We start from the raw sequence: 26,412 nt of genomic DNA on the forward strand, positions 1-26,412 counted from the left end.
CTAGGCAGAAAAGAGCAGGGACACTATATTTCTGTTGATGCAGTCTAGAATAGCATTAGCTTTTTTTTATGCTTATGGCCTACTAAGACCCCCAGATCCTTTTCACATATATTATTGGCAAGCCAGGTGTTCCCCATTTTATATCTGTGCTGCTGGTTCTTCCTGCTTAAGTGTAGAACCTTACATTTGTTCCTACTGAAATTTATTTTGGTACTTTGGGCCCAATTCTCCAATCTGTTAAAGTAATATGGAATCCTGATTCTATCTTCTGCAGCATTGGCTACCCCTCCTAATCTAGCGTCATCTGCAGTTCCCAGGATTGGGGTGTGTGCGCGCTTTAAGACAAGAAGCTGCCATGTAATGATTCAGACAATTGTCCAGTCTAGTTGAGTAGTGCCGACAAAGGTCCGTATAGTTCAAGCTCTGGTTTTCCCAGTAGTGATGTACGGAAGTGAGAGCTGGACCATAAAGAAGGCTGATCGCCGAAGAATTGATGCTTTTGAATTCTGGTGCTGGAGGAGACTCTTGAGAGTCCCATGGACTGCAAGAAGATCAAACCTATCCATTCTGAAGGAAATCAGCCCTGAGTGCTCACTGGAAGGACAGATCCTGAAGCTGAGGCTCCAATACTTTGGCCACCTCATGAGAAGAGAAGACTCCCTGGAAAAGACCCTGATGTTGGGAAAGATGGAGGGCACAAGGAGACGACAGAGGACGAGATGGTTGGATAGTGTTCTCGAAGCTACCAGCATGAGTTGACCAAATTGCAGGAGGCAGTGGAAGACAGGAGTGCCTGGCGTGCTCTGGTCCATGGGGTCACGAAGAGTCGGACACAACCAAACGACTAAACAACAAAAGTTGAGTAGTGTCTACTCTGGCTGGCAGGAGCTCTCCATGATTCTAGACAAGGGTCACTCCCAGTCTGCTAGGAAATGTTGGGGATCCAACAAGGGACTCTACCCTGACCCAAGCCCTTCCCTTCATTTTAATGGGCATTGAGCACTACAGCAAATACCATCCCGTCTTACTGAGGGTGGGAGGGAGAAGATGAAAAGAGCCACTTGTGCAAGCCCAGGGACCTCTTGGCCTATTACATATTTAGGTATAGACCATAGGAGCCCCTCCTAGGGGCCGAGGCACCTCCCCCCCCCCCAGTTGATGGGCATTGCCATTCAAATGGAGCCTTTGCACCAATTTGTGTGTGATCAATTATGAGGCGTGAGGCTTACCTGGGCCCCACCCCAAAATTTTATTCAACAAAAAACCCTGGGGTTTTTGTTTTTGGGATAAACCTGAAACCTTGGAGTGAGACCGTCAGAATGCAACACCCAGCCTGCTCTGTGCGTGTACATGGAGTAATGTATAGGCACACTATTCAAGATAAAGCAGCATGGTATAATATACTTAGTAGCAAGCCCTGCATCATGGGTGTAAATCAGAACTTTCCTGGGGATGCAGTGAACTGACATTTGGACCTGGCTAACTCAGCTGGATGGGACACGGGTGGTGCTGTGGGTTAAACCACAGAGCCTAGGACTTGCCGATCAGAAGGTCGGCGGTTCGAACCCCCACGATGGGGTGAGCTCCCGTTGCTTGGTCCCTGCTCCTGCCCACCTAGCAGTTCGAAAGCAAGTAGATAAATAGGTACCGCTCCTGCAGGAAGGTAAATAGTGTTTCCGTGCACTGCTCTGGTTCACCAGAAGTGGCTTAGTCCTGCTGGCCACATGACCTGGAAGCTGTACGCCGACTCCCTCGGCCAATAAAGTGAGATGAGCGCCGCAACCCCAGAGTCGGCCACGACTGGACCTAATGGTCAGGGGTCCCTTTACCTTTACCTTAACTCAGCTGGATAGAGCATGGTGCTGATAACGCCAAGGTCGCAGGTTCGATCCCCGTATGGGACAGCTGCATATTCCTGCATTGCAGGGGGTTGGACTAGATGATCCTCGGGGTCACGCATCTACAATTCTATGTGTGTGCCCCAGGGTTGTGGGGCGGGGAAACACCATTTAACAATATGCCCGGCGTTGGGCGAACCGTCAGCTCGTGTGATTCCCGAAGCGCAATGAATGATGGCGTGAATAGGTCTATGAATGCTCTGCGTGCGGGAGGGAGGCCGACGACGCGGGACTTTGGCATCAGTTCAGAGAAAAAAGCAAAACGTGAATGGGAGGCCGCTGCGGGAGCGGGGAAGACTCTGATTTTCTCTCGCTCTCTCTAGCGCACACATGTCCCCGGCCTCAGCTTGCAACAGCTCCTGCTGCCGGCGCGCACACCCTACGCCGCCCCCTGCAATCCCAGATTGGGCATCTCCAAGCGCGGCGAGCCGCTCTCCTCCTCCTCCTCCTCGCGCACAGGCGCGCGCACTCACACACTCGCACGACGCCCAAGCCTCGCCGCTGCTGCCGCCACCCGGCGATCTCTCGCAGGGGCTCCCGGCTCGGCCAGCCAGCCCTGCCAGCCCACTTGGGCCCTGACTCCCGTGGGGGACGCGGCGAATTCCTGCGGATCCTCCTCCTCCTGCCTCGGAGCCCGACGCGATTCCCTCCCTCGGCCGCCCCGCCCCGAGGAGCAGCCGCCGCGCTCGCCACCAGGGGAGAGGATGCCTGGCTTTGGCACCGAGACACGCGCCGCCGCCGCCGCTGCTTAGTCGCGCTCAGCTGCCTGCTTTCCGGCCCCGATCGCCTTTCTTTGATTCCAGCCAGGAAGGGAGAAGGAGGAGGATCCTCTCCGCCGCCACCATCACCTCCTCCTCCTCCCCGCCGCCGCCAGGTGCCGCCTGGGCTCGGGTACCCTTGGTGCTCTCGCCGTGCGCCTTTGCGCTTCGCAGCCTCTCCAAAAGCCCCGCACGGCCAGCCCAGCCGGCGAGCATTCCATCCCTCGGAGCGCGAGCTCCCGGCTGCCGACGCTGGCCCTGCTTCCAGGTTTGCATGCTCGGCGCGTAAAACGGGACCGCGCGGGGTGGGGAGGGGAATTGGTGGGGTAGGAATGGGGGGGGGGATTCCCACACACCAGAGCAGTGGCTACGCTGGGGAGATGGGGGCGGAGTGGGGGGCTAGCCCTAGGTTTGTTTGCCCCTGGTGAAGCCTCCAGAGGGGCGCCACAAATACGCAGGGAGGGAGGTGGTGGCCAAAGTGGATTATGGAGCCGGGGTGAAATAAAGCACACGCGCGCACACATACACCCCGGGTTAAAGGGGCAGCCGGGAGAAGGGGTGCTCTCCGGGAACCGGGAAGAGCCAGAGAGGAAGGGGAGGGCGCCTCGGCGTCGATCTCGTCCTCTCCCCCAGACGACGGCTTGGCTTGGGAGGCGGGGAAGGGGAGGTGGCGGGGTTCGCTCTCTTCCCGAGCAGGTGTGGAGGGATCCGAAGAGGGCAGGCGCTCACCCGGCGTCGCCGCTTTCCTCTCGTCTCTCCCCACAGATCTGCTTCTCCTTCCCTGTCCCAGGCCTGAGCATGATGGACCTGAAGGTGGACGAAGAGGAGGTGGAGAACGGGCAGCCGGTGAGCATCGAGGCGTTCGCCAGCAATTCCACGCTGCACGGCCTGTCGCACATCTTCTCGTACGAGCGCTTCTTCGCCAAGCGCGTCTTCTGGACCCTTTGCTTCCTGGGCTCCTTGGCCATGCTGGTCTTCGAGTGCAACGAGAGGATCCAGTACTACTTCCTCTACCCGCACGTCACCAAGCTGGACGAAGTGGCCACTTCCCACATGACCTTCCCGGCCGTCACCTTCTGCAACCTCAACGAGTTCCGCTTCAGCCGGGTGACCAAGAATGACCTGTACCACGCTGGTGAGCTGCTGGCCCTCCTCAATAGTCGGTAGGTCCCAGTGCGGCGGTTGGGCGATGGTGCAGGGCTCTGTGCCCGCTGAACGGGGTACCCAAGTGCACATCGCTGCGGGTTGGCGTTCAACAGTTAGGGCACCTGCGGCCCTGTGCACCCGATGTGTAGGGGTGTGTGGGTGTGTTGGGGGACTTTGTGCACCAAAGTGTGTTCTATGGACACAGTTCCCAGACTGGTGCATAAATGGGGAGTTGCCTGTAATTGGAATTTGCTAGCTTAACACCTTTCAAGATGTGCATTTTTGTATGCCCGGCCACTTGCATAGGCTACACCGCAGGCCCAGAAATGCCCTGCATCAGGCTAGATCCATTGGCATGCACTGGGCATGCCGCACATGTGGCTCCTTGCAAGTGCTGCACATGCGGGTGAAACACCCCTGGCAACGTGGCACCAGGCACCCCTTTTTTCAGTCATGTTCCTTTAAGACTCTTCAAAACTGATTTATTCCCCTACTGTGGATACAGCTGTGAGCACTGCTTGCACTTCTGATTGCTTCCTTCCTTCAATGCAGCTTTTCACGCTTTTGTGTCTGAAGCCTCATCACACACACACACACACACACACACACACACACTTACCGGTACTTAGCAGAGCTGGTCCCTATGGGAACAGGGTAACGTTTTACGACCAATTGGACAGGCCCTGAAGAAGGCCCCACCCTGGCATTCTTACAGGCACGATCCCTTACAATTCTCTGCAGGTGTATTCAAGGAGATCCAGGGATAAGGCCATTAAAACTCACACCTGTGTGTGGCTCTTGCGAGAGGGCAAGAGACCCTTTGGGTTTTCTGGAAGGTTGGCTTGCACAGGAGTTATGCAGCCGGAGTTTCTTTGCCTTGTCTCTGTAGCAGAGCTGTGCTGCAGCCGCTCTCTGCTTGTTTTAGTGACTGATCTTAAGTGCTCCGGAGCACGAACCCTAAGGAAGAACCCCCATGTGCATTTCACCGCATCTCATCCAGGCACCTCTCTGCCCTCTGCTGGAGAGAATCGCAACTCCTTGGCAGTGCATCGTGGTCCAATTATATTCCCAACTGCCGAGGGAGGGAGGAAAGTCTTGTTGCTAAGTTTGCATGGGTTTCTAAGTCAGGATGGCCCAGAATTCAGCTCACTCAAACGCTCTCACATCCCTCTGACTCAACGGGGATGTTGTAAATCCATTCTGTTTGGCAGAATCTTGTCCTACCTGGTGCCTGATTTTTTGATTTGTTCTTGACCAGAATCTTGGGCTGTATAAAAAGGCAGTGTTGTGCAGAATGGTCCATTTTGAATGGGGCTTCCTTTTTTTTTAAAGCCTGCTCCTTATTTCAAAGGCCACTGTGCCATAACATCTGGGCAGATGGCCTCTTGTTTCAGAGCATAAGAAGCATATGAAGATCCCAGCTGGATTGGACAAGAAGTCCTAGTCCAGAGTTCCTTTTCCATCCATGGCCAACCAGAAACTTCTGGGAAACTTACAAGGCAGCAGCCCATCCCTGGTATCAATGTCCCATATTTTTGGTATTAATGAAGTGACATAACTGCAGCTGAACATGGAGGGTCTGTTTAGCCGCTAGAGCTAATAGCTATGATAGACATCTCCTCTGTGCATTTGTCTAATAACTCTTCTCTTTCCTCACCCCGAGCTGTCTAAGCTATTTGCTGTTTCTACATCTTGTGCCAGCACAACCCATAAGTTAAAATGGGGCATTTTGTAGGCAACAGCTACCCAGGGTCAGGCCGATGGTCTGATCCATTCTACTTCCAGCAGTGGCCAAATCAAAATGGACCAGCAAGCTAAAAGAATGCTGTTCCTCCTTGCTTGTCTCTCTAGATGTTCATGGTCTCTGGAACAGAAGTCCACAGTTTTTGACTGGGCTTGGCAGCTGTTGTCTCAAGTAGTGGGGCTCAGCTTTCTGGCTTCCTGGTCTACGAAAGTAACATAAGCAATGCCCTTCTTTTTGCGATCATTTCTTGGCAAGGGGGTTTTAGCAAGGAAGAAGCAGCAGGCTGTGTGTGCACATGTTTGAAGCGATGGTTCCCTAATGCAGTTCTCTATGTGCAAAATGTGCCATCTGGTGATGAATCTGGATTTCTGAGATTTGTAGTAAGTAATATTGTGGGTGGGGGTGGAGCCACATCTCTCCACCCAGCCTTAATGATCGTGAGGTCTTGTGCAAAGCCGGCAGTGTGAAGTCCCAAGGCCTGTGATAATTGCTGGTCTCGCTCTGCCTACTCCCGTGGGTTCCAGTTATATTCCTTCAGCCATGCAACTTGCCTGCTGCATCTTTCTCCCAATGCACAGCTCCATGCAAAAATATTTCAAATTACGATCCAGTGTGTGATGCAGAACACTGCACACAATTAATCACATTTACGCAAAGTAAGCAAAATGTACACATGCCTTATCAAATTTGCTTGATTTGAGATTTTGTGTTGGAGAACTGGGTTTATTTTATTTTGCGTAACATCTGTGTAGTTTTGTGGCTGGCCCTAGCCATCTCTGAAAGTGGTCTCTTTTATTTCTATCAGGCGCTGCAGGACAGATTCTGATCCCCTGGTCCTTGAACCACTAGGGCCACTGGTAGGAGGAGGAGCTTATTGCAGGGAGCTTGAGACTCTGGCATCATAACCTAGAAACCTCCTGGTCCTTGGAATTGGGTCAGCCAGTCAGCCAGCCCTGTACTGCTGGCTGATAAAAACTTCCCAGATCAGCTGCACTCTATGAATAAATGGACAACTCGTTCTAGGTAATGGTGGGATGGATTTGAAGGTGCAAAAGGCTAGGACCCCACTGAGCAGAAGGAGCAGGAGGGTTCCCCAGTGCAGCAGGACTGACTTGCCAGAGTTTGCAATAAGTTTAGTACCATCCAAAACAGGGGTTGCCAACCTTTTGGAGCCCTCAGGCACCTATGCAAACTGGAGAACTGTTGTGGGCAACACACACAACAACAACAACAATCAAGCACAGCCTGCACTCTGCAATATTGCCTACAATTTTTTTCAAGTCTAATTTCCGTTTCCCCCTTTATTTATTTATTTTAATTTTTATTGATATAGCAAGAAAAAATGAAAAAACACAAATACCAAATTACACAGGAATAACGATAGACACATAATTTTCTCAACAAACAATAAAACATTTATTGGTCTTGACACTAAAGACCCAACCTCCCGTCTATTCCATATTTTGATTTCATATTACTTATTGCCAATACACACTTTGATCACAATTAAACTTTTTCTTAATGTAGCTAATTTCTTATATCTACCGTGCAACTATTACTGAAGTTCCTCGAATACTGCAACAGCATTCTTTCAAGTCTAATTTCAATGGGAGGAGGGTAGGAGGCCTTGTGGGCACCAGGGAAGGCCTCTGTGGACACATGTACAATCACAGGGCGCATGTTGGCAACCTGTGGCCTAAAGAGAGGCCATCCCATAAGATACTTTTTTTGTGCAGGATCTAAAGTTTCCCAGTTGCCCCACTGCCTCCAGGCTATTCCTCTGTGCCTGTCTGCTCCAGGAACTTCCCAGTCTTCTGGTATATCATTTATTTTTATTGACTACTATTTTATTATTTGTTAAATTGATGTACCGCCCTTCTTCAAGAGATCTCGGGGCAGTTCACAGAATCAGACACAAGATGAAACACAGTAAATAATTAAAGCCAAACAACAAAACAATAACCCCCTCCCCTTTCCACAGCTGCATTTCAAAGGCTGTAGAAGATTGATCAGCCAAAGGCTTGGTGGAAGAAGAACGTTTTATTTTTAAAAAGAGGCGTTTAAGTTTTGAAACACAACAACACACAAGGGAAGTGGAGAGCAACAACTGTGTGGAGCACATTATTGCCGTTGGAATAAAATAAACAGAAGGCTACCTGTACTTTTGCAGACATGTTAATAAAACAGATTCTGCAAAGGGACATTTTGGATGTAAGAGCCAGATATCAATAAAGTAGCCTTGACATATCATTTATTTTTTTAAAAAAAACAACCCAAAACATTCACCGCTTTCCACAAAGAAAGAAAGAAATGACTTTTACACACGGGTTAGCAACAAGAAAAATAGCAACCACCACATTCCAGGGACAAGCCATGCTTAGTGGGCTTCAACATCTGAGATGTTGGCACAGTCCTGAGTCTGGGTCTTCCAGGGATTGTGTGAGGATAACAATAGAATCCAAATTATGTGTCGTCATTCCCATAGGCTCCGTAAAGGTAAAGGGACCCCTGACCATTAGGTCCAGTCGTGGCCAACTCTGGGGTTGCGGCGCTCATCTCGCTTTAATGGCCAAGGGAGCCGGCGTACAGCTTCCGGGTCATGTGGCCAGCATGACTAAGCCGCTTCTGGCGAACCAGAGCAGCGCACCGAAACACCGTTTACCTTCCCGCTGGAGCGGTACCTATTTATCTACTTGCACTTGGACGTGCTTTCGAACTGCTAGGTTGAAAGGAGCAGGGAACGAGCAACGGGAGCTCACCCAATCATGGGGATTCGAACCGCCGACCTTCTGATCGGCAAGTCCTAGGCTCTGTGGTTTAACCCACAGCACCACCATATAGGCTCCTTAGGCCAATCCATATGCTACATTTGCAGATGTCACTGGCCCCAACCGCTACTGAATTCCTTCGTTGCATGCCCTACTGACATCATAGTTGTCCATAAGGAAGTGGCTCATCCCATACCACAAAGGGGATGCTTGAATTCTCCCACAGATTTCATGTGCCAGAAATGAACCTGAGCTCTGGGCAGATGTGCCCATGTTAGGGAAAGCGAAAGGTGTGAATCTTAGAGTCCTCAGGCAGAGGTAGAGATGGGTGAATCTGTCAATTTTAGATTCTTATTTTTCCAATCTTAAGTTTGGTTCTCCACATCTCTGCCTTAGTTTGCGCAAAAGTCTTCGCAAAAGTCAGTTAGCAGTCTTGTGCACTTTTCTCCAAATCGGCATCTTTTTGCAAGCCAATTTCCTAAAGATAAGTATTGTTTGCATGTTATCATGAATATATGCATTTTTATGCACACAGTCACCTGATGTATGCATCTTTGTAATAATATATTATATATATATACCCCACTGGGTTTCCCCAGCCACTCTGGGCAGTTTACAGCCTATATAAAACATAGTAAAATATCAAACCTTAAAAACACATTTTGTTGTTGCTGCTCCTGGAGAACGACACTGCAAAAGTTGAAGAAGCATGAAGGTCAGAGGATGGCTGCATTTTGGTTCACAAACTGTTTCAAGAAGTGCAAATTGCCAAGCCAAATTTCTTTCTGATCCATATGCCGGGATTTAGTTGGTTTGCAATTAATAATAATTTTAAAAAACCTAAGCCAAAATAACCCAAATTTTCCATCAGGCACAGAAAATTCCACAGCTGGCATAGATTTAAGCAAACATGCATATATTGTACAGTGGTACCTCGGGTTACATACGCTTCAGGTTACAGACTCCGCTAACCCAGAAATAGTGCTTCAGGTTAAGAACTTTGCTTCAGGATAAGAACAGAAATCGTGCTCCGGTGGTGCGGCGGCAGCAGGAGGCCCCATTAGCTTAAGTAGTGCTTCAGGTTAAGAACAGTTTCAGGTTAAGAACGGACCTCCGGAATGAATTAAGTACTTAACCCGAGGTACCATTGTATTATAAAAAAAGCTCTAACTAAATAAGAAAGAAAGAAAATAAATGTTTGGGGAAAGGAGAAAGAAAACCCCACCACATTTTTTGCCTTCATTCCTGTTACTCATGTAAAAAAACCAGCCCACCCAGATGTTATACCTTTGCAAGTTGTAGTTGCAGTTTTTAAAGAGAAAAGTAACAGCATAGTCTTGAGAATGCCAGACTGCTCTTGGAAGGAATTGAGACCCGTTGCATATTATCTCAGAGGTAACACGGTGCTTTAATTACACCGTGCTTTAATTGCACATATGTCTGTGTGCTGCAAGCTTCTCACAGTCGATTGCCTGTAATGACAATGTCCCAGAATACTTCAGACCCTACCCTTCCACGTTGCAGTGCTCCTAGACTGCCCTCCATCAGCTCCTCTCTTGCACAGGGACACCAGAGGGCATGGTGGCTCCCTGTGGACATAGAAAACAACCCAGCAGACAGGGAGACTCGAATGGACCCATTTCTCCCCTTGGGACTGAGCTGTGCGTTTTCCTTCAGGTACGAAATCCCAGACACCCAAATGGCTGACGAGAAGCAGCTGGAGATCCTCCAGGAGAAGGCCAATTTCCGCAACTTCAAGCCGAAACCCTTCAACATGCGGGAATTCTCCGACCGAGCCGGCCACGACATCCAGGAAATGCTGCTTGCCTGCACGTTCCGTGGGACGCCGTGTGATCCCAGCGACTTCAAAGTGGTGAGTCGCCGTTTCTCGGATCCGGTCTCTGGAAAGCGAAAAGGCTTTGACTGCTGTGAAACGGCTGGTAGACATGGCTTGGTGCTCGTGTTGGGTGGGGAGGGAAAGTCTGTCCATGGCAGGTGAGATGAAACAGAGGCCAAAATCTGTCAAGAGTAAGAGAGTGTGTATATACAACAAGCGTATTATCTCTGATGGGCAGAGGGACACAAACCATGTACAAAGGACCGAAGTCAGTCAGGGCCTATAACAGATTTCCTCATTCTTTTCGGCAGAGCTGAGACCTTGCTGGAGTCTTGGGCTGTGTGCATTAAACCTGAGTTGATTGTGTCTGTGGCAACTGTGTGGACATATTGAGGCCTTGTGGTGGACATTTAAGATTTCTGAAGAGTGTGTTTGTGTGCTGATGCAGGGATTTCTGTCTTTGTGGATACCACAACAAGATTTAGAGATGCCTTGATTCTCCCGTCCCCAGTCCCAATAAGATGTTGGAGAAAAAGTCCTGTGAGGGAAACTGAGCATTACTTGCCTTCTCTTCACTCGGCCTCATAAGGCCTGGGGGCAGAGGCTCGTTGCTACGAGGGCCTCTCCCAGCTGTAGATCTGTATATCTCTTGATATGGAATGGGGTTTGCACCATGCCTGTCTGTTCACCATCTGAATTATTTTGATGCTCGGTGCTATTGGTTTGTTGTGGTGACTCATGTGAGCTTTTAAGCGGATGGGCTTGCGTTGCGTGCGATGCTTTATCAGATCTGGAAGACGGCTACCGGGCGGAGGATCTCGCGATGTGCCTCGGATGCGATTGGGGGGAAACGGAAGGGCAGCCAGCCCGATTTGTGGCTTCTTTTGTGTCAGACTGACAGGGCTTGTTTGCCTCAGCCTAGAGGAAAGCAGCACAAAAACTATAGGGAGGCTTCTGTTGTTGTGAGTGTAGCCACCAAGTCACTTAAAACCTCCACCTCAAGATGGACACTTGCAATAATGGCTCAAGCTCCCTAGCAAGGGAGTTTTGTTTTTAATGAGAGCAGGGGAAGAGGCAGAATTATGTGACTGCTAAAATATATTGCTACCCCCCATAGGAGGACAACAGAGAGAAAAAATAAAGTCTGAAAGTGACAGGGATGTGGGCACCAGCATCCTCAAGCAGCATCCTCAGCCCATTGATCATCCATTTGATCCAATCAGATGCACAAACTGGGTTAAGAGGAAGGGTTAGGATGCAAACCTTATACAGTGGTGCCTCGCTTTTAAGCGGATTAATTCGTTCTGCAATTTTTTCCGTCTAGCGAATTTATCGTCTTGCGAAGCACGAAATCCCATAGGAATGCATTGAAAATCAATTAATGCGTTCCTATGGTCAAAAAAAGTCCAAACAATGCCAAATTTGGTACAACAAGAGTTTATTAAGTGCTCTTTAAAGTCACACATACTGTAAAGAGCATTTCAAAATTCAAACCCAGAATTTTTTTTTAAAAAAAACAGCAGAGTGGCCCAATGGTCACAGAAAATCATAAAAATGCAGAAAAAAAGCACAAGCTTCCAGATTCTTGCAAACCCCTCCCCAACTGTTCCCCCAGCCACCCAGCACACAGAAATTCAAATCCAGATTTTTTTTAAAAAAACAGCAGAGTGGCCCAATGGTCACAGAAAATCATAAAAATGCAGGGGGAAAAACCACAAGCTTCCAGATTCTTGCAAACCCCTCCCCAACTGTTCCCCCAGCCACCCAGCACACAGAAATTCAAATCCAGAATTTTTTTAAAAAAACAGCAGAGTGTCCCAATGGTCACAGAAAATCATAAAAATGCAGGGGGGAAAGCCACAAGCTTCCAGATTCTTGCAAACCCCTCCCCAACACCAAGTCCTTGAATTCCAAACACCCCAACCCAAAATCCAACCCCCCCCCCAAAAAAGTTTTAAAAGCTTAACTTACCAAATGGCTGCAAAAGAAGTTTTGGAAAAGCTTCAAAAATCACCAAAGTCTTTAAAAAACCTCAAAAAAGGCTACTATGTACACTGCGTTCTATGAGTTGTTCCTTGAAGTCAAGTCGCAACTGTATTAACGGTGTTAAGAATAAGGAAACAAACTTGCAAGACGTTTTCGTCTTGCGAAGCAAGCCCATAGGGAAATTCGTCTTGCGAAGCAGCTCATAAAACGGAAAACCCTTTCGTCTAGCGAGTTTTCCGTCTTGCGAGGCATTCGTCTTGCGGGGCACCACTGTAGCTTGTTGTTGTTTAGTCGTGTCTGACTCTTCATGACCCCATGGACCAGATCACGCCAGGTATGGCCTCCCAATTTGGTCAAACTCATGTTCGCAGCTTCGAGAACACTGTCCAACCATCTTGTCCTCTGTCGTCCCCTTCTCCTTGTGCCCTCCATCTTTCCCAACATCAGGGTCTTTTCCAGGGAGTCTTCTCTTCTCATGAGGTGGCCAAAGTATTGGAGCCTCAGCTTCAGGATCTGTCCTTCCAGTGAGCACTCAGGGCTGATTTCCTTCAGAATGGAGAGGTTTGATCTTCTTGCAGTCCATGGGACTCTCAAGAGGCTCCTCCAGCACCATAATTCAAAAGCATCAATTCTTCAGCGATCAGCCTTCTTTATGGTCCATATGGTCCACATGGTCTATATGGTATAGCTAGGGGTGTCTAAACTCTGCACTAAAAGTAACCAATGGTTTATACTGGGTCGTAGCTCCATGGTGTGACATTTTTGTGCGGAAGGTCCCAGGTTCAGTCGCTGGCACCTTCAAGAAGGACGAGGAGAGACTCCAGTCTTGAAACCCTGGAGAGCTACAGTACTTTCAGCAACCGTTGACAATACTGAGCTGGATGGGCTAACTCAGTAAGAGATGGCTGCACAGAATCTTAGAGCTGTAGAGTTGAAAGGGACCATGAGGGACATCTAGTCTACCCCCCAATGTGGGGCTCGAACACACAAACCTGAGATTAAGTGTCTCATGATATTCCATTCATAATTTCTGGCTGGTTGCAGGTGGGTTTTCCAGATAGCTTTTTGCCACCAAGGGCTTGCCTGGGATTCCACTTGCCATAATGGACCTGGAAGTATCAAGTATGTAAATTGAACAAAGTTGTCTGCGTTTCTTTGTTTGTTTGGCAATAATTGTTTTGCAATGAGAGAGAGGGAGACTGGGCTTCAGGGCCAGCTCACCTGTGAGGCAAGCTGACACGACTGCCTCAGGCAGCAAGATCAACAGATCCCGATGTGGACCTTTATTGCTCCCTTGTAGATGTAGATCCTCAGTCACCCCTTCTTCCCTGGCAGGGAGGACGCCATTTTGTGGTTCACCTCAGGTGGCAAAATGTCTTGGGCCGCGCCTGCTGGGCTGTCAGTGTGTGTAGTACCTTTCAGGATTATATAGGCAACACCGTGGCATTGCTTTTTTTTAAGCAGGAACTCGCCGGAACTCAGGTGGGTGCTATTGCCATTCTAAGAGAATGAGAGAGGTGTTCATGGTGAGTTCTAGCACCTCTTTTTCTAGAAAATAGTACTGGGCAACAGAGATGGGTATCTGTTTATAGAGCTTATGGACTAAAACTTACAGATACAGTGGTACCTTGGTTCTAAAACTTAATACGTTCCATAAGTCCGTTCCAAAACCAAAGCATTCCAAAACCAAGGCGGACTTTCCCATAGAAAGTAATGAAAAACGAATTAATCCGTTCCAGACTTTTAAAAACAACCCCTAAAACAGCAATTTAACATGAATTTTACTATCTAACGAGCCCATTGATCCATAAAATGAAAGCAATGATCAATGTACTATACTATAAAATAAACAAGACGGTATCGTAGATGATAAAAATTAAAAATAATTGTTTTTCTTACCTGCACTGATGATAGTCATTGTTTGGATGGGGGACTTTTATCCATTTCTGCAGTCACACAATCAATCAATCAGTAGCTGAACTGACTGGGTTCCACACAGGCACAAAAATTAATTGAAAAAGCCTCAAAAACAAAAACACAAAATAAATAGCAAAAACAAAAGTGCCAAACCTAATCAGTTCCGGAAGTCCATTTGACTTCTGAAATGTTCAGTAACCAAGGCACAGCTTCTGATTGGTGCAGGTGCCCCGGAAACAATAGCTGACAGCCGCATTGAATGTTCAGCTTCCAAAAAACGTTCGAGAGCTGGAACTTACTTCCAGGTTTTCGGAGTTTGAGAACCAAGGCGTTTGAGAACCGAGGTAGTTGGGAACAATACAGGGAGGGAAAGAGAAACGTGAGCTGTTGTTACCTGAACCTTGTTTATAACTGGGAATGGAGATGAAGAGGATAAGTCAAAGGCCCGTGTGGGGAAAGTGGGGCTTGAGGAGGATGGATCTGAAGGAAGGGAGAGCGGTGGTGCCATATACACATCACAGAGAGGCAGCTGCGCATGTAAGGAGCCTGCAAGGGGGAACAGGCAGAGATCATTTGAGAAAGCGGGAAGAGACCTTCAGTAGGCGGAGAAGGTGAGCGAGCTGGAGGAGAGACGTAAAGAGAATATAAAGGAGCAGGAATATAAAGAGGGAAAACAAAAGAGGCAGAAGGGAGCAAGGTGGGGCAAGGCCACGGATCTCTTTAAATGTAAGGACAAGGACCCCAAAGGGGATGGGAAGCCAACAAAAGGCACCAAAAGGAACATCACATGCTCTGAGTGACAAGAGAGGTAAATATTTTTGACAGCAGAGGTTTGGAATAGAAGCGAGATGACGGAGGGAACGAGGAAGTCTGAAGTTGAGGTTGCTGCAACAGTGAAGGTGGGAGATGACTACTTGGGCATGGACCAAAATTTGACCCGGGGCAGAGAAAAATGGGGGGGGGGTTATGTTGTGCAGGCACTGTCCTACCACTGGGGTGATGCTGGCTTGCTGGCTTTCAAGATTTCCCCAGCAATCAAGCCTGCTTTTATTTCCCTAAGGGCTTCTTAAAATATATATATATATTGAAAAGGAAAAGACATGTGTGATCTGTTGTCTCTTTCTGGTTACTGAGTGCTGAGTGCAGTCTTGATCTCTGCACTAATGTGGTGCAATAGCAGAAATGTGCCTTCTTCCTTGTGGCTTGAGGAATTAGATGCCCATATTTAGGGAGAATATACCCTGAAGGAGCAAAAGTCTTCTGTGCTGGGGAGGAGGCACAAGGCAGAATACCACACCGGTTGTAGGCTTGCATGCGGAAAAGTGGACAAGAGATCCCATACTTTCAGCGTCCTGAGTGGTTAGATCACACTTGCTGTACAGCTGCTACCACCGGCTTCTCCTGGCTGTGATTAAATTCAGCAGTAGCATGGTGCTGGCTGTCTACAAAGCAGTGGGGCTGAGACTTTTTCACAATGAACCTCCATGTGCAGCCATGGAAGGACTGTTGGTGGCTAGCTTGGAGCCCCCGGTAAACACATAATAATAATAATAATAATAATAATAATAATAATAATAATAATAATAATAATAAATTTATTATTTATACCCCGCCCCATCTGGCTGGGCTTCCCCAGCCACTCTGGGCGGCTTCCCAAAAAATATTAAAATACTGTAATACATCAAACATTAAAAGCTTCCCTAAACAAGGCTGCCTTCAGATGTCTTCTAAAAGTCTGGTAGTTGTTGTTCTCTTTGACATCTGGTGGGAGGGTGTTCTACAGGGAGGGCGCCACCACCGAGAAGGCCCTCTGCCTGGTTCCCTGTAACTTGGCTTCTCGCAGTGAGCGAACCATCAGAAGGCCCTCGGTGCTGGACCTCAGCGTCCGGGTAGAACGATGGGGGTGGAGACGCTCCTTCAGATATAATGGGCCTTTGAGGGTGTTTAGGGCTTTAAAGGTCAGCACCAACACTTTGAATTGTGCTGGGAGCCAATGTAGGTCTTTCAAGACTGGTGTTATATGGTCTCGGCAGCCGCTCCCAGTCACCAGTCTGACTGCCGCATTCTGGATTAGTTGTAGTTCCCAGGTCACCTTCAAAGGTAGCCTCACGTAGAGCGCATTGCAGTAGTCCAAGCGGGAGATAACCAGAGCATGCACCACTCTGGCAAGGCAGTAGGACCAGAGTCCCCCTGGCATGAGACCAGGAAGTTTGGAGGGCAGATTCTTCTAGGGTTGGGTGATAAATCGATTTGAAGTCTATACAGTGGTTCCCTGGTTCTTGAACTTAATCTGTTCCGGGAGTCCATTTGACTCCCGAAACCATTCAAAAACCAAGGCACGGCTTCCAATTGGCTGCAGGAGCTTCCTGCACTCAAGCGGAAGCCGTATCGGACGTTTGGCTTCCAAAAAAAGTTCGCAAACCAGAACACTTACTTCTGGGTTTGCATCGTTCGGGAGCTAAGCCGTTCAAGTACCAAGGTACCAGTGTTTTGTGATACTGGTTTCATAATTAGGCAATATGCAGTGGTACCTTGGTTTTCAAACGTCTCTGTTGACTAACATTTCGGTTTACGAACGCCATAAACCTGGAAGTAAGTGTTTCGGTTTTCGAACACGCCTTGGAAGTCGAACATGCCACCCGGCTTCTGCTGAGTGCAAGATCCTGTTGGTTCTTGAGTTTTTGGTTTTTGAACATTTCAGAACTTGAACGGTCTTCTGGAACGGATTACGTTCAAAAATCAAGGTACATTGTACAGTCATATCTCGGGTTAAATATCCTTCAGGTTGAGCATTTTCAGGTTGTGTTCCGCAGCGACCCAGAAGTAATGGAACAAGTTACTTCCGGGTTTCGCTGCTCGTGCATGCGCAGACACTCAAAATGACGTCATGTTCATGCGCAGAAGCGGTGAATTGCGTCATGCACCGACGCGGGTTGCGTTCTGCTCAGAATGCGAACGGGGCTCTGGAACGGATCCCATTCTCATCCCGAGGTACCACTGTTTTGCGAATCATGATGTGTTTGTTTCTGTGTGTGTGCTATGCGGAAATCACAATGTGGGAAAAACCGTGAAGCCAGCCAATGCGTCTCTCGATTCCTGCAGCCCCTGTTAACTCTGCCTGCTCAGCAATCCCTTCCCTCCTGCAGGAGGCAGCGAGTCCCAAGAGCAGGCGCCAGCAAAAATCACGATGCGGGAAAAACCATGAAGCCAGCCAGTGCCTCTGCATAGCTCCATCCTTATTTCAGGCATTGTGATATATTGGCATATCATGATGTTCAGGCTGGTGATAGATCGCAGTGTTGAAAACCAGATATTGCCCTGCCCTAGCCTCTTCCCATTCAAATCATGCTCCCTCTCTGCACTGAACATCGGAGACCCTGCAGTGTGTTCCATTCCTCTTCAGAGGCACAAGGCAGGGCCTTTTCAGTTGTGGCACCCAGGTTGTGGAACTCCCCCCTCTAGAAGGGCTCAGTTGGCCCCCACCCTGCTAAGACTCGGAGGAGGACTGTAGCTCAGTGGCAAAGCATTTGCTTTCCATGCAGAAGATCCCCGGTAGGGCTGGGAAGGACTCCTGCCCCAAGGTTTCTGCCATTCATTTCAGGAGCAGTACAGAGCTAGATAAACCGATGTTCTGACTCTGTATCAGGCAGCTCCCTGCATTTTTTAAAAATTGCTTTTTGTTTCGGTTTGAAGTTTAATCTCCCTGTGTTGATTATGCTTTGTTTTGTTCTGCTCCTGGCTTTTATTCTGTTTAATTGATGTCATTGTGTGCCGTTTGCTTTGTCGCAAGCCGCTTTGAGGCCCCGTTTTAAGGAGAAACGGCAGCATCTCGACTTATTTTACAAAAGAACAGAGCGATGGGAATGTCTTAGCCGAGAGGAAGAGCAGAACCAGAAGCTGTTGGTTGCTATGGGGTCAGATCAGTAGGAGCAAGTGCCCCAAACTCCTTCCCCTAAATGCGAGCCAGGAGCTTTTGCAATTCTCTCTTAACCATTTCAGAGCAAGGAGAGAGCCCCGCTGAATAGGGATCGACGTTTTGGCTGCCTCCCCAAATTAAACCATTAGCTAATGCGACTGTAGGACAGAATGGAGAGAAGGAGATAGGATCAAGCAGACGTTTGTCCCTTTGCTGAGCAGCTGCATCTCCTAGCCATAGGAAGGTCCACATCAATAGGAGTATAGCATCTAGATCAAGGGAAGTAATAGTGCCACTGTATTCTGCTCTAGTCAGGCCTCACCTGGAGTACTGTGTCCAGTTCTGGGCACCACAGTTCAAGAAGGACACTGACAAACTGGAACGTGTCCAGAGGAGGGCAACCAAAATGGTCAAAGGCCTGGAAACGATGCCTTATGAGGAACGGCTAAGGGAGCTGGGCATGTTTAGCCTGGAGAAGAGGAGGTTAAGGGGTGATATGATAGCCATGTTCAAATATATAAAAGGATGTCACATAGAGGAGGGAGAAAGGTTGTTTTCTGCTGCTCCAGAGAAGCGGACACGGAGCAATGGATCCAAACTACAAGAAAGAAGATTCCACCTAAACATTAGGAAGAACCTCCTGACAGTAAGAGCTGTTCGACAGTGGAATTTGCTGCCAAGGAGTGTGGTGGAGTCTCCTTCTTTGGAGGTCTTTAAGCAGAGGCTTGACAACCATATGTCAGGAGTGCTCTGATGGTGTTTCCTGCTTGGCAGGGGGTTGGACTCCATGGCCCTTGTGGTCTCTTCCAACTCTATGATTCTATGATCTAGGCACACCCAGTTTATAAACCAGGGTCCCCATTGTGCACATGTAAAACCCTCTCAGGAAAGCAGCAATCATATTGATCATCCATGGGGCTAAATGCCGTCCTTCCAGCCCTCTGAACAGCTGCCAGGCCCCGTGGCTGCTTGTCTAGGGGGAGGAACGCCAAGTGTGCAGCCCTGACAGCAGGATCGGGGGAGAAACTGAATGCACAACCCCATTTGCACATACAGTCACGGGAATCCACAGGACAGGGGAGGACTATGCCTGGTCCATAATCCCAGTTACCAGCTTTCCTGGGAGAAGGAGATGTGTTCCTGTTGAGAGGTTCCTCAACCTGGAAGTCTTTCCAGTTGGCCACCCGAAAACATTCTGCACATTCTCTGAAGCACCCGGCCTTAAGCATATTATGATTTGACATATTCTATGCCAGCGCTTAGACTTTCAGAACAAGTTCCAGGGCTCTCTTTTGAAACTCAGCCCTGATCGAATCAAGCTGTATTAGCTCTTGGCTTGTTCCTCCAGATTCTGATGTTTTGAAAAATCCTGAGCCACACCTGAATGTATCACTCAGTGCATCATGATATTTGTGTTTTATGTTTTTACGTTCTGAATTTTATCCTGTGAACTGCCCTAAGACTTGCAGGGATAGGGCGGTATACAAATTTTAATAATAATATAGAGAAGGAGGAATGGCCACACTTTGCCAGCAGATCCCAGGACTGGATACAACAATTTAAAATTCAGAGCTAGAAACAGTTAAAACAGATTACAGATGGCAGCTGATGGATTGAGGTTGAATTCTGACAAGAAGTTCTGTTTTGGGAGGGACTCCCTGGTCTTGAATGGGGTAACTGTGCCCCTGAAGGACCAGGTGCGCAGCCTGGGAGTCATTTTGGACTCATAGCTTTCCATAGAGGTGCAGAACAATTCTGTGTCCAGGGCAGCTGTCTACCAGCTCCATCTGGTAAGGAGGCTGAGACCCTACCTGCCCATAGACTGTCTTGCCAGAGTGGTGCATGCTTGCCAGCAGCTGCATGTGGAGGAGCGGAGACGCGAACCCAGTTCCCCAGATTATGAGTCTACCGCTCTCAACCACTACACCACACTGGCTCTCTTGAGGCCAGCCCCCGCCAGCTACACTCCCAGGCCCAGAGCATCGCCAAGCATTTTGGAGCCTAACTAGTTAACCAAGGTGCTTGGCACCTGCTGAAGGGGGAGTCGGGCTCATCCTTCTGCAGTGGAGCATAGCAGCACAAACATCTCAAGGCAACGCGGAAAGAGCTTTATCTCCCGTTGCAGAGGCTGGGCACTAAGGCATATCAATTGCTTGGCTGCTACTTCTGGCCAGAGGGCGGGGAGAAAACTTACTGGCGAGTTCCTTCTCTTCCATGCATCAAATCTCTTCCTATCTCTGTCCTTTTATCTGCCCTGTCCAGCACTCCAATCTTGGCTCGCAGTCTCCACCCCCACCATGCTTCTCTCAGTGTCTGGTGTTTGTGACCTTTTCTATATACCATTCCTCCCCACCTCTTTTGCATACCCTCCACCATTTCACCGATGAAAACAGGAGCATCCTATTCCACCATCAGCAGCATCATTTTACTATTTGTATATCACCCATCTGACTGGGTTGCCCCAGCCACTCTGGGCAGCTTCCAACATACAGTGGTACCTCGGGTTAAGTACTTAATTCGTTCCGGAGGTCTGTTCTTAACCTGAAACTGTTCTTAACCTGAAGCACCACTTTAGCTAATGGGGCCTCCTGCTGCTGCCATGCCGCCGGAGCACAATTTCTTTTCTTATCCTGAAGCAAAGTTCTTAACCTGAAGCAATATTTCTGGGTTAGCGGAGTATGTAACCTGAAGTGTATGCAACCCGAGGTACCACTGTATATAAAAACATAATGAAACATCAAACCTTAAAAAAAAACACCTTCCCTATTCAGGGCTGCCTTCAGATGTCTTCTGAAGGTTGTATAGTTACTTATCTCCTTGGCTCAGGGGTTGCGTAACTCCATACCCTCTCTGATGAAAATAGGGACATCCTAAGGAAAAGCAGAAAAGGGACGTGGGTGGGTTAAACCACAGGGCCTAGGACTTGCCAATCAGAAGGTAGGTGGTTTGAATCCATGCGACGGGGTGAGCTCCCGTTGCTCGGTCCCTGCTCCTGCCAACCTAGCAGTTCGAAAGCACGTCAAAGTGCAAGTAGATAAATAGGTATCGCTCTGGCGGAAAGGTAAACGGCGTTTCCGTGCGCTGCTCTGGTTCACCAGAAGTGGCTTAGTCATGCTGGCCACATGACCCGGAAGCTGTACGCTGGCTCCCTCGGCCAATAAAGCGAGATGAGTGCCGCAACCCCAGAGTTGGCCACGACTGGACCTAATGGTCAGGGGTGCCTTTATTCCACCATCAGCAGCATCGTTTTACTATTTGTACCCCATCCATCTGACTGGGTTACCCCAGCCACTCTGGGCAGTTTCCAAAATATATAAAAACATAATTAAACATTTTTTAAAAAACCTCCCTATACAGGGCTGCCTTCAGATGTCTTCTGAAGGTTGTGTAGTTACTTATCTCCATGGCTTAGGGGTTGCATAACTCCATACCCTCTCAGATGAAAATAGGGACGTCCTATGGAAAAGCGGGACATTCTGGGATCAGATCAGAAACCGGGACGTCTTCTGTAAATCCGGAACTGCCCCTGGAAAATAGGGACACTCGGAGGGTCTGCTTTCCCTGGAAATGTGCTCTAATAAAAGGCAGGTCTCCTTGCAAAAGGCCTGCGAAGGCAGCAGAGATATGGGGGGGGGGGAGAAGCACATCACAAGGGGGCTCCCCTCTTTTTCATCTCCGCCGCCTCCTTCTCCCAGAGTGGTGCTATAATGAGATGTCATCGCCCGAAAATCCAGCCAGAGTGAGCGAGACAAACGACAAGACAGAGAAACATAAATAGACATGCAGGCGCTTGGCGTATCAGTGGAAGACAATTTCCAGTCTCTCGCTGGCGCTTTGTCACCCCCCGCCTCTGTTCCCCTCACCCGGTGCCCCCTCGCCCCTCCCCGGGCCAGCATTTGTTTCGTGCCGCCACCGACACACGAGTGCCGGCACACGATAGGCTCGGTGTTGCTCTCTGTCTCCCTAGGTTCAGCTGGAAAATTATATGGTAACGGTGCTGCGCTGCAGGAAAGTTGGCTGATAAACGCCACGGAGGGAGATGGTGTCGCTTACAAGAGATCAGTCCTCTCTGCTGCTCCAGGTAGGAGGCACAACGTCGCCTCTTCTCTTCTACTTTGTGGTCCTCATTGTTTCCCGCAAACACACACACAAGCGAAGGCATGCAGCAGAGTACAACCAGCCACCTCTCTCTGTGATCAGTGCTCAAACAGCAAACAAATCTGGCAGAGACACAACTGCAAAGCATTCGCAGCCAATGTGAGATGCAACACTTCTGGATCAAAGCACCAGCTTCCTGTGTCTTTGGTGGTTGGGCTCAGGTGTACAGTGAGCCAGGCACAGTTTGTTTGTATGTGGGGTTTTTTAAGGAGATAGGAAGATGAATAAAGCCTATCTGGGATCTTCGTATAAATCCTAGTTGGTATTAAAGGGAAAGGGTAAAGGGACCCCTGGCCATTAGGTCCAGTTGTGACCGACTCTGGGGTTGCGACGCTCATCTCGCTTTATTGGCCAAGGGAACAGGCGTACAGCTTCCAGGTCATGTGGCCAGCATGACTCTGGCGAACCAGAGAAGCACATGGAAACGCCGTTTACCTTCCTGCCAGAGCGGTACCTATTTATCTACTTGCACTTTGACGTGCTTTCGAACTGCTAGGTTGGCAGGAGCAGGGACCGAGCAACGGGAGCTCACCCCGTCGCGGGGATTTGAACCACCGACCTTTTGATCGGCAAGTCCTAGGCTCTGTGGTTTAACCCACAGTGCCACCCTCCCAATTGTCTATTGGGTTCAAGTGCAGAGAGTCTTGCTCCCAAGTAAGCGTGCCTAGGATTGCAGCTCCAGTCTGCATACATTTGCATACGAGGGGGACGGGAAACACTTGTTCCAGTTCAGAGGTAAAGCAACACACTTTGTGTACAAAAGGTTCCGGGTTCAACTCCTGCCATCTCCAGGTAGGGCTGGGAAAGGCTCGCTGCCTGAAACCCTGGAGAGGGGCTGCCAGCTGCTGTGGATGCTGCTGAGCTACCAACTGGATCATAGAATGGTAGAGTCAAAAGGGACACAAGGGTCATCTAGTCCAGCCCGCTGCAATGCATATATCAATTGGTCTGACTCAGTAGAAGGCCGTTTCCTATGTTCTGAAGTGGGGAGGGGAGGAACTTATTTTTCCAGATCAAGGGATGGCAACCTTTTTGACCCTATAAGCCATATGTGGTGGTGGTTGCGTAGTCAGGGGTTGCAGCTTGGTAGGTGTGGTTGGAGCTGTCAGTAGATGGGATGTGGTGTCAGGAGCCAGAGTCAGTAGTAGGTCAGAAATAAACCACCCAGTGGCAGTGAAGTTAACTCTTTATTCAAAGAAACCAAAGCAGTGTAAGCCTAGTGATCACTGCAACTCTTCCCTGTGGGTCTTGCCCCAATGAGGACTGAAGGTCCCTGCCTTCCCACCACTTTCTAAGGTTCCTCCCCAGTTCCTAAGGCTCCATCATCTTGTCTCTTCTTGCTCTGCCGTCTTCGTACCTCTGGGTCATCTTCTGGGCAACCAGCAGGGAGGGGAGCTGGACGCAGCGGGAGCGAGAGAACCCCTGGATTTTTCAGCAGCCTGCCTCATCTCTGCCTCTTGACCTCTCCTGTCCTCCAGCCTCCACTTCTGCCCCTGATTTTGGACCACTCTCTGCCACAGCCTCTTCCTGCCTTCACACCTCCTCCTCTCAGACCACTCCTTCTTCCTCTAACCACTCGTTGGTCCACCACCAATCCCCAGGCTCTGAGCCTTTCCCTCCTGGGGGTTCCCCTGAGGTTTCCCCAGCCACCCCCACCTACGTCTCGGCGAGTATTGCCTTCCATGAGATACTCTCCCTTCTTTCTCTCTTTAACAGGAGGGGGCGCCTCTTCTGATATGGTGTTTGCCATCTTTTGTTTTTTTCTCTTTTTTAATATAAAGACTTGTGCAGTGGAACCTTGGCTCTCAAACAGCTTAGTTGACGAACAAATCGGCTCCCGAAAGCCGAAAACCCAGAAGTAAGTGTTCTGGTTTGTGATCGTTTTTTGCAAGTTGAACGTCCAACGCAGCTTTTGCTTGAGTGCAGGAAGCTCCTGCAGCCAATCGAAAGCAACGCCTTGGTTTTTGAACGGTTTCGGGAGTCAAACAGACATCTGGAATGGATTGAGTTTGAGAACCAAGGTATCACTGTACAGTGGTACCTCGGGTTAAGTACTTAATTCATTCCAGAGGTCCGTACATAAAACTGAAACTGTTCTTAACCTGAAGACCACTTTAGCTAATGGGGCCTCCTGCTGCTGCCGCGCTGTGGGAGCACGATTTCTGTTCTCATCCTGAAGCAATGTTCTTAACCTGAAGCACTATTTCTGGGTTAGCGGAGTCTGTAACCTGAAGCGTAGTAACCCTAGGTACTTGAAATCTCTCTGTGTGTGTGTGTAAAATCACCTGCCTTGGTTAATCAGGAGACACTTTTAGCCATCTCTCAAAACATTCACAGTTGATGGATTTTATCATTTCGGTAAGCAGCCGCATCAGATTCTAACTTGTTATCGTCTCATGCTCGGGGATTAAGTCCTAAAAAGAAAAGAAACCCAGAGAGCTGCTGAGGAGGCAGCCCCCTGGAGCCCGTGACTGCCAACTGGACCTGTGACTAAACCCTGAGGAGCACTGGCTCAAATTAAGCCTGGGGGATAAAGCAGTGGTTCCAGCATCAGCAAATGCTGGCTGCTACTGCGAGACCATTTCAATTGCAGACGGAGGCTCCAGTCTTTATCAGCTACAGCGAGGTAGGCAAAGGCTCAAAGGGCTGGCAGCAGCCCCTCCAGCCAAAGGAAAACAATAGCTACAATTCGATCCAGAAATGGCTGCCTTGATGGAGCCTGTTCCTGTTGCTTCACAATTTACGTAACAGCTGGATTCTATGAGCAAGGCTGGACCTGCTATTAGGCAGAGTGAACTGACTGCCTCCGATCGCAGATGCTGGGGGATATGGGGCAGGGAGAGGAGAAATAGGGCCACGTCTTAAAGGGCAGTGCTGCGTGGCCTGCCCTTTGCCTCTGATGCTAGCTACTCTCGGTTGGGGAAAAGGATGCTCTCGCTATCCTATTTCACCGGGGTTGAAAGAAGATGCAGTTGGCAGTCCAGTCCGGTAGGCTTTAAATAATCTTGTCCTTTGCCTCGGGCAGGAGAAAAGTCTAGGGCCAGGCCTGTCTATGAGCATCCCACTCAAAGTTTGCAGCGATAAACCCGTGAAGTTTGAAAGGAAAATGCATCTTGCCAAATATACAGGAACAACTGTGTCATAAATCCCCTTTAGCAGTGTTTGGTGGGGTCACAGGGGCGCAAAATTATTAGGAGCGCAACATTTCAAAATAGCATACCCTTCCCCTCTGCCTGTGCCTCTCTGGAGAGAAAGGGGGGACCTCAAATCCCACCCTCCCTGGTCCCACAATTGCACTCCCGCGATCTCTTTCCCCTCCTAAATCCTTTGCTTCTTCCATCAGGTGAAAGGTACGTATTTTGTTGTGCTGTTTATAGATATATATTAATGTCGTTGTTCTCGTTATTTTGGCCGGTGGCTGCGATCTGAACTGAAGGTGGAAAGGGAGAAATGGGTGGTAGGGACCAATCAAGAAGGTGGGGGGGGGCTGCAGTTGCCATGCCAGTGCTGTCACAGGTTAGAGGGCACAATACTTGTCTTGCCCCAGGCACTGGCAACCCACGCTAGGCCACTGCCCTTGAGCCCAGCATTCTGTTTACTTTCAGTCACCTGTGAGAAGCTTCTGCGAAGTTCCAAAGCAGGATATCAAAGCATTAGTTGCCCCAACCTGCACCTAGAGGTTTTATTTAACAGTTCGTTTTTAAAGGCATTGTCACGGAACTGCCATCAGCTCAGAGGCGAGAGGTGGAAGCAGTGGCGTAGCACGGGGGGTGCAGGGGGGGCCGGCCGCACCGGGCGCAACATCTGGGGGTTAGGGTTAGGGTGCGCAAATTACTTGCCTTGCCCCGGGTGCTGACAACCCACGCTACGCCACTGGGTGGAAGGGCAGTTGGGTTACAGGGAGCCTCCGAAGATCGTGCGAAGCAGCTCTTCCTCCGGCGAGGAGGGAAGCCCCGCCTCCAGTGGGGAAGGGATGCAGGGCTCGGAAGATGCTAGAGAGAGTCGTAACACCGGGCCTGAGCAAAGCGGGGGGAGGCAGGTCCCCCTTTGCCCACGCCCTCTCTGCGCAGAGAGGGGAGGCGTAGGATGGGGGTCAAAAGACTGCTATGCTGGGGAAAGTTTAAGGACCACCCACTCCCCGATTCTGCTAGCGACTGAGCAAGACATGGAATTGAGACGTTCTGCACTGTAAATGTTTTGTACAGATAATAAAGCCCTGAAAAGACCAGTGGGAGTCTTGCCTGTTCGCTCTCAAGCAACCACGCCAGCACACACACATGTTTT

At 49.2% G+C, this 26,412-nt stretch overlaps 1 protein-coding gene across 3 annotated transcripts in view; it reads left to right on the forward strand.

The window, feature by feature from the left end:
• The first annotated feature begins 2,273 nt into the window (after positions 1-2,273).
• The window catches only part of ASIC1 (acid sensing ion channel subunit 1), a 212,122-nt gene continuing 187,983 nt past the window's right edge, over positions 2,274-26,412 (forward strand). The window contains exons 1-3 of one of the 3 annotated variants that reach the window (XM_081898732.1): positions 2,274-2,924; positions 3,447-3,819; positions 9,992-10,187. In XM_081898732.1, coding sequence (XP_081754858.1) covers positions 3,455-3,819; positions 9,992-10,187 — 561 coding nt within the window. In that variant the 5' untranslated portion in view covers positions 2,274-2,924; positions 3,447-3,454. Of the gene's footprint in view, positions 2,925-3,288; positions 3,820-9,991; positions 10,188-26,412 lie in introns of those variants that run through there. The other 2 variants (XM_081898730.1, XM_081898731.1) reach the window with 2 other exon arrangements.

The sequence above is a fragment of the Podarcis melisellensis genome, assembly GCF_964234715.1.
Source record: "Podarcis melisellensis genome assembly, chromosome: 2".
Lineage (NCBI taxonomy): Eukaryota > Metazoa > Chordata > Lepidosauria > Squamata > Lacertidae > Podarcis > Podarcis melisellensis.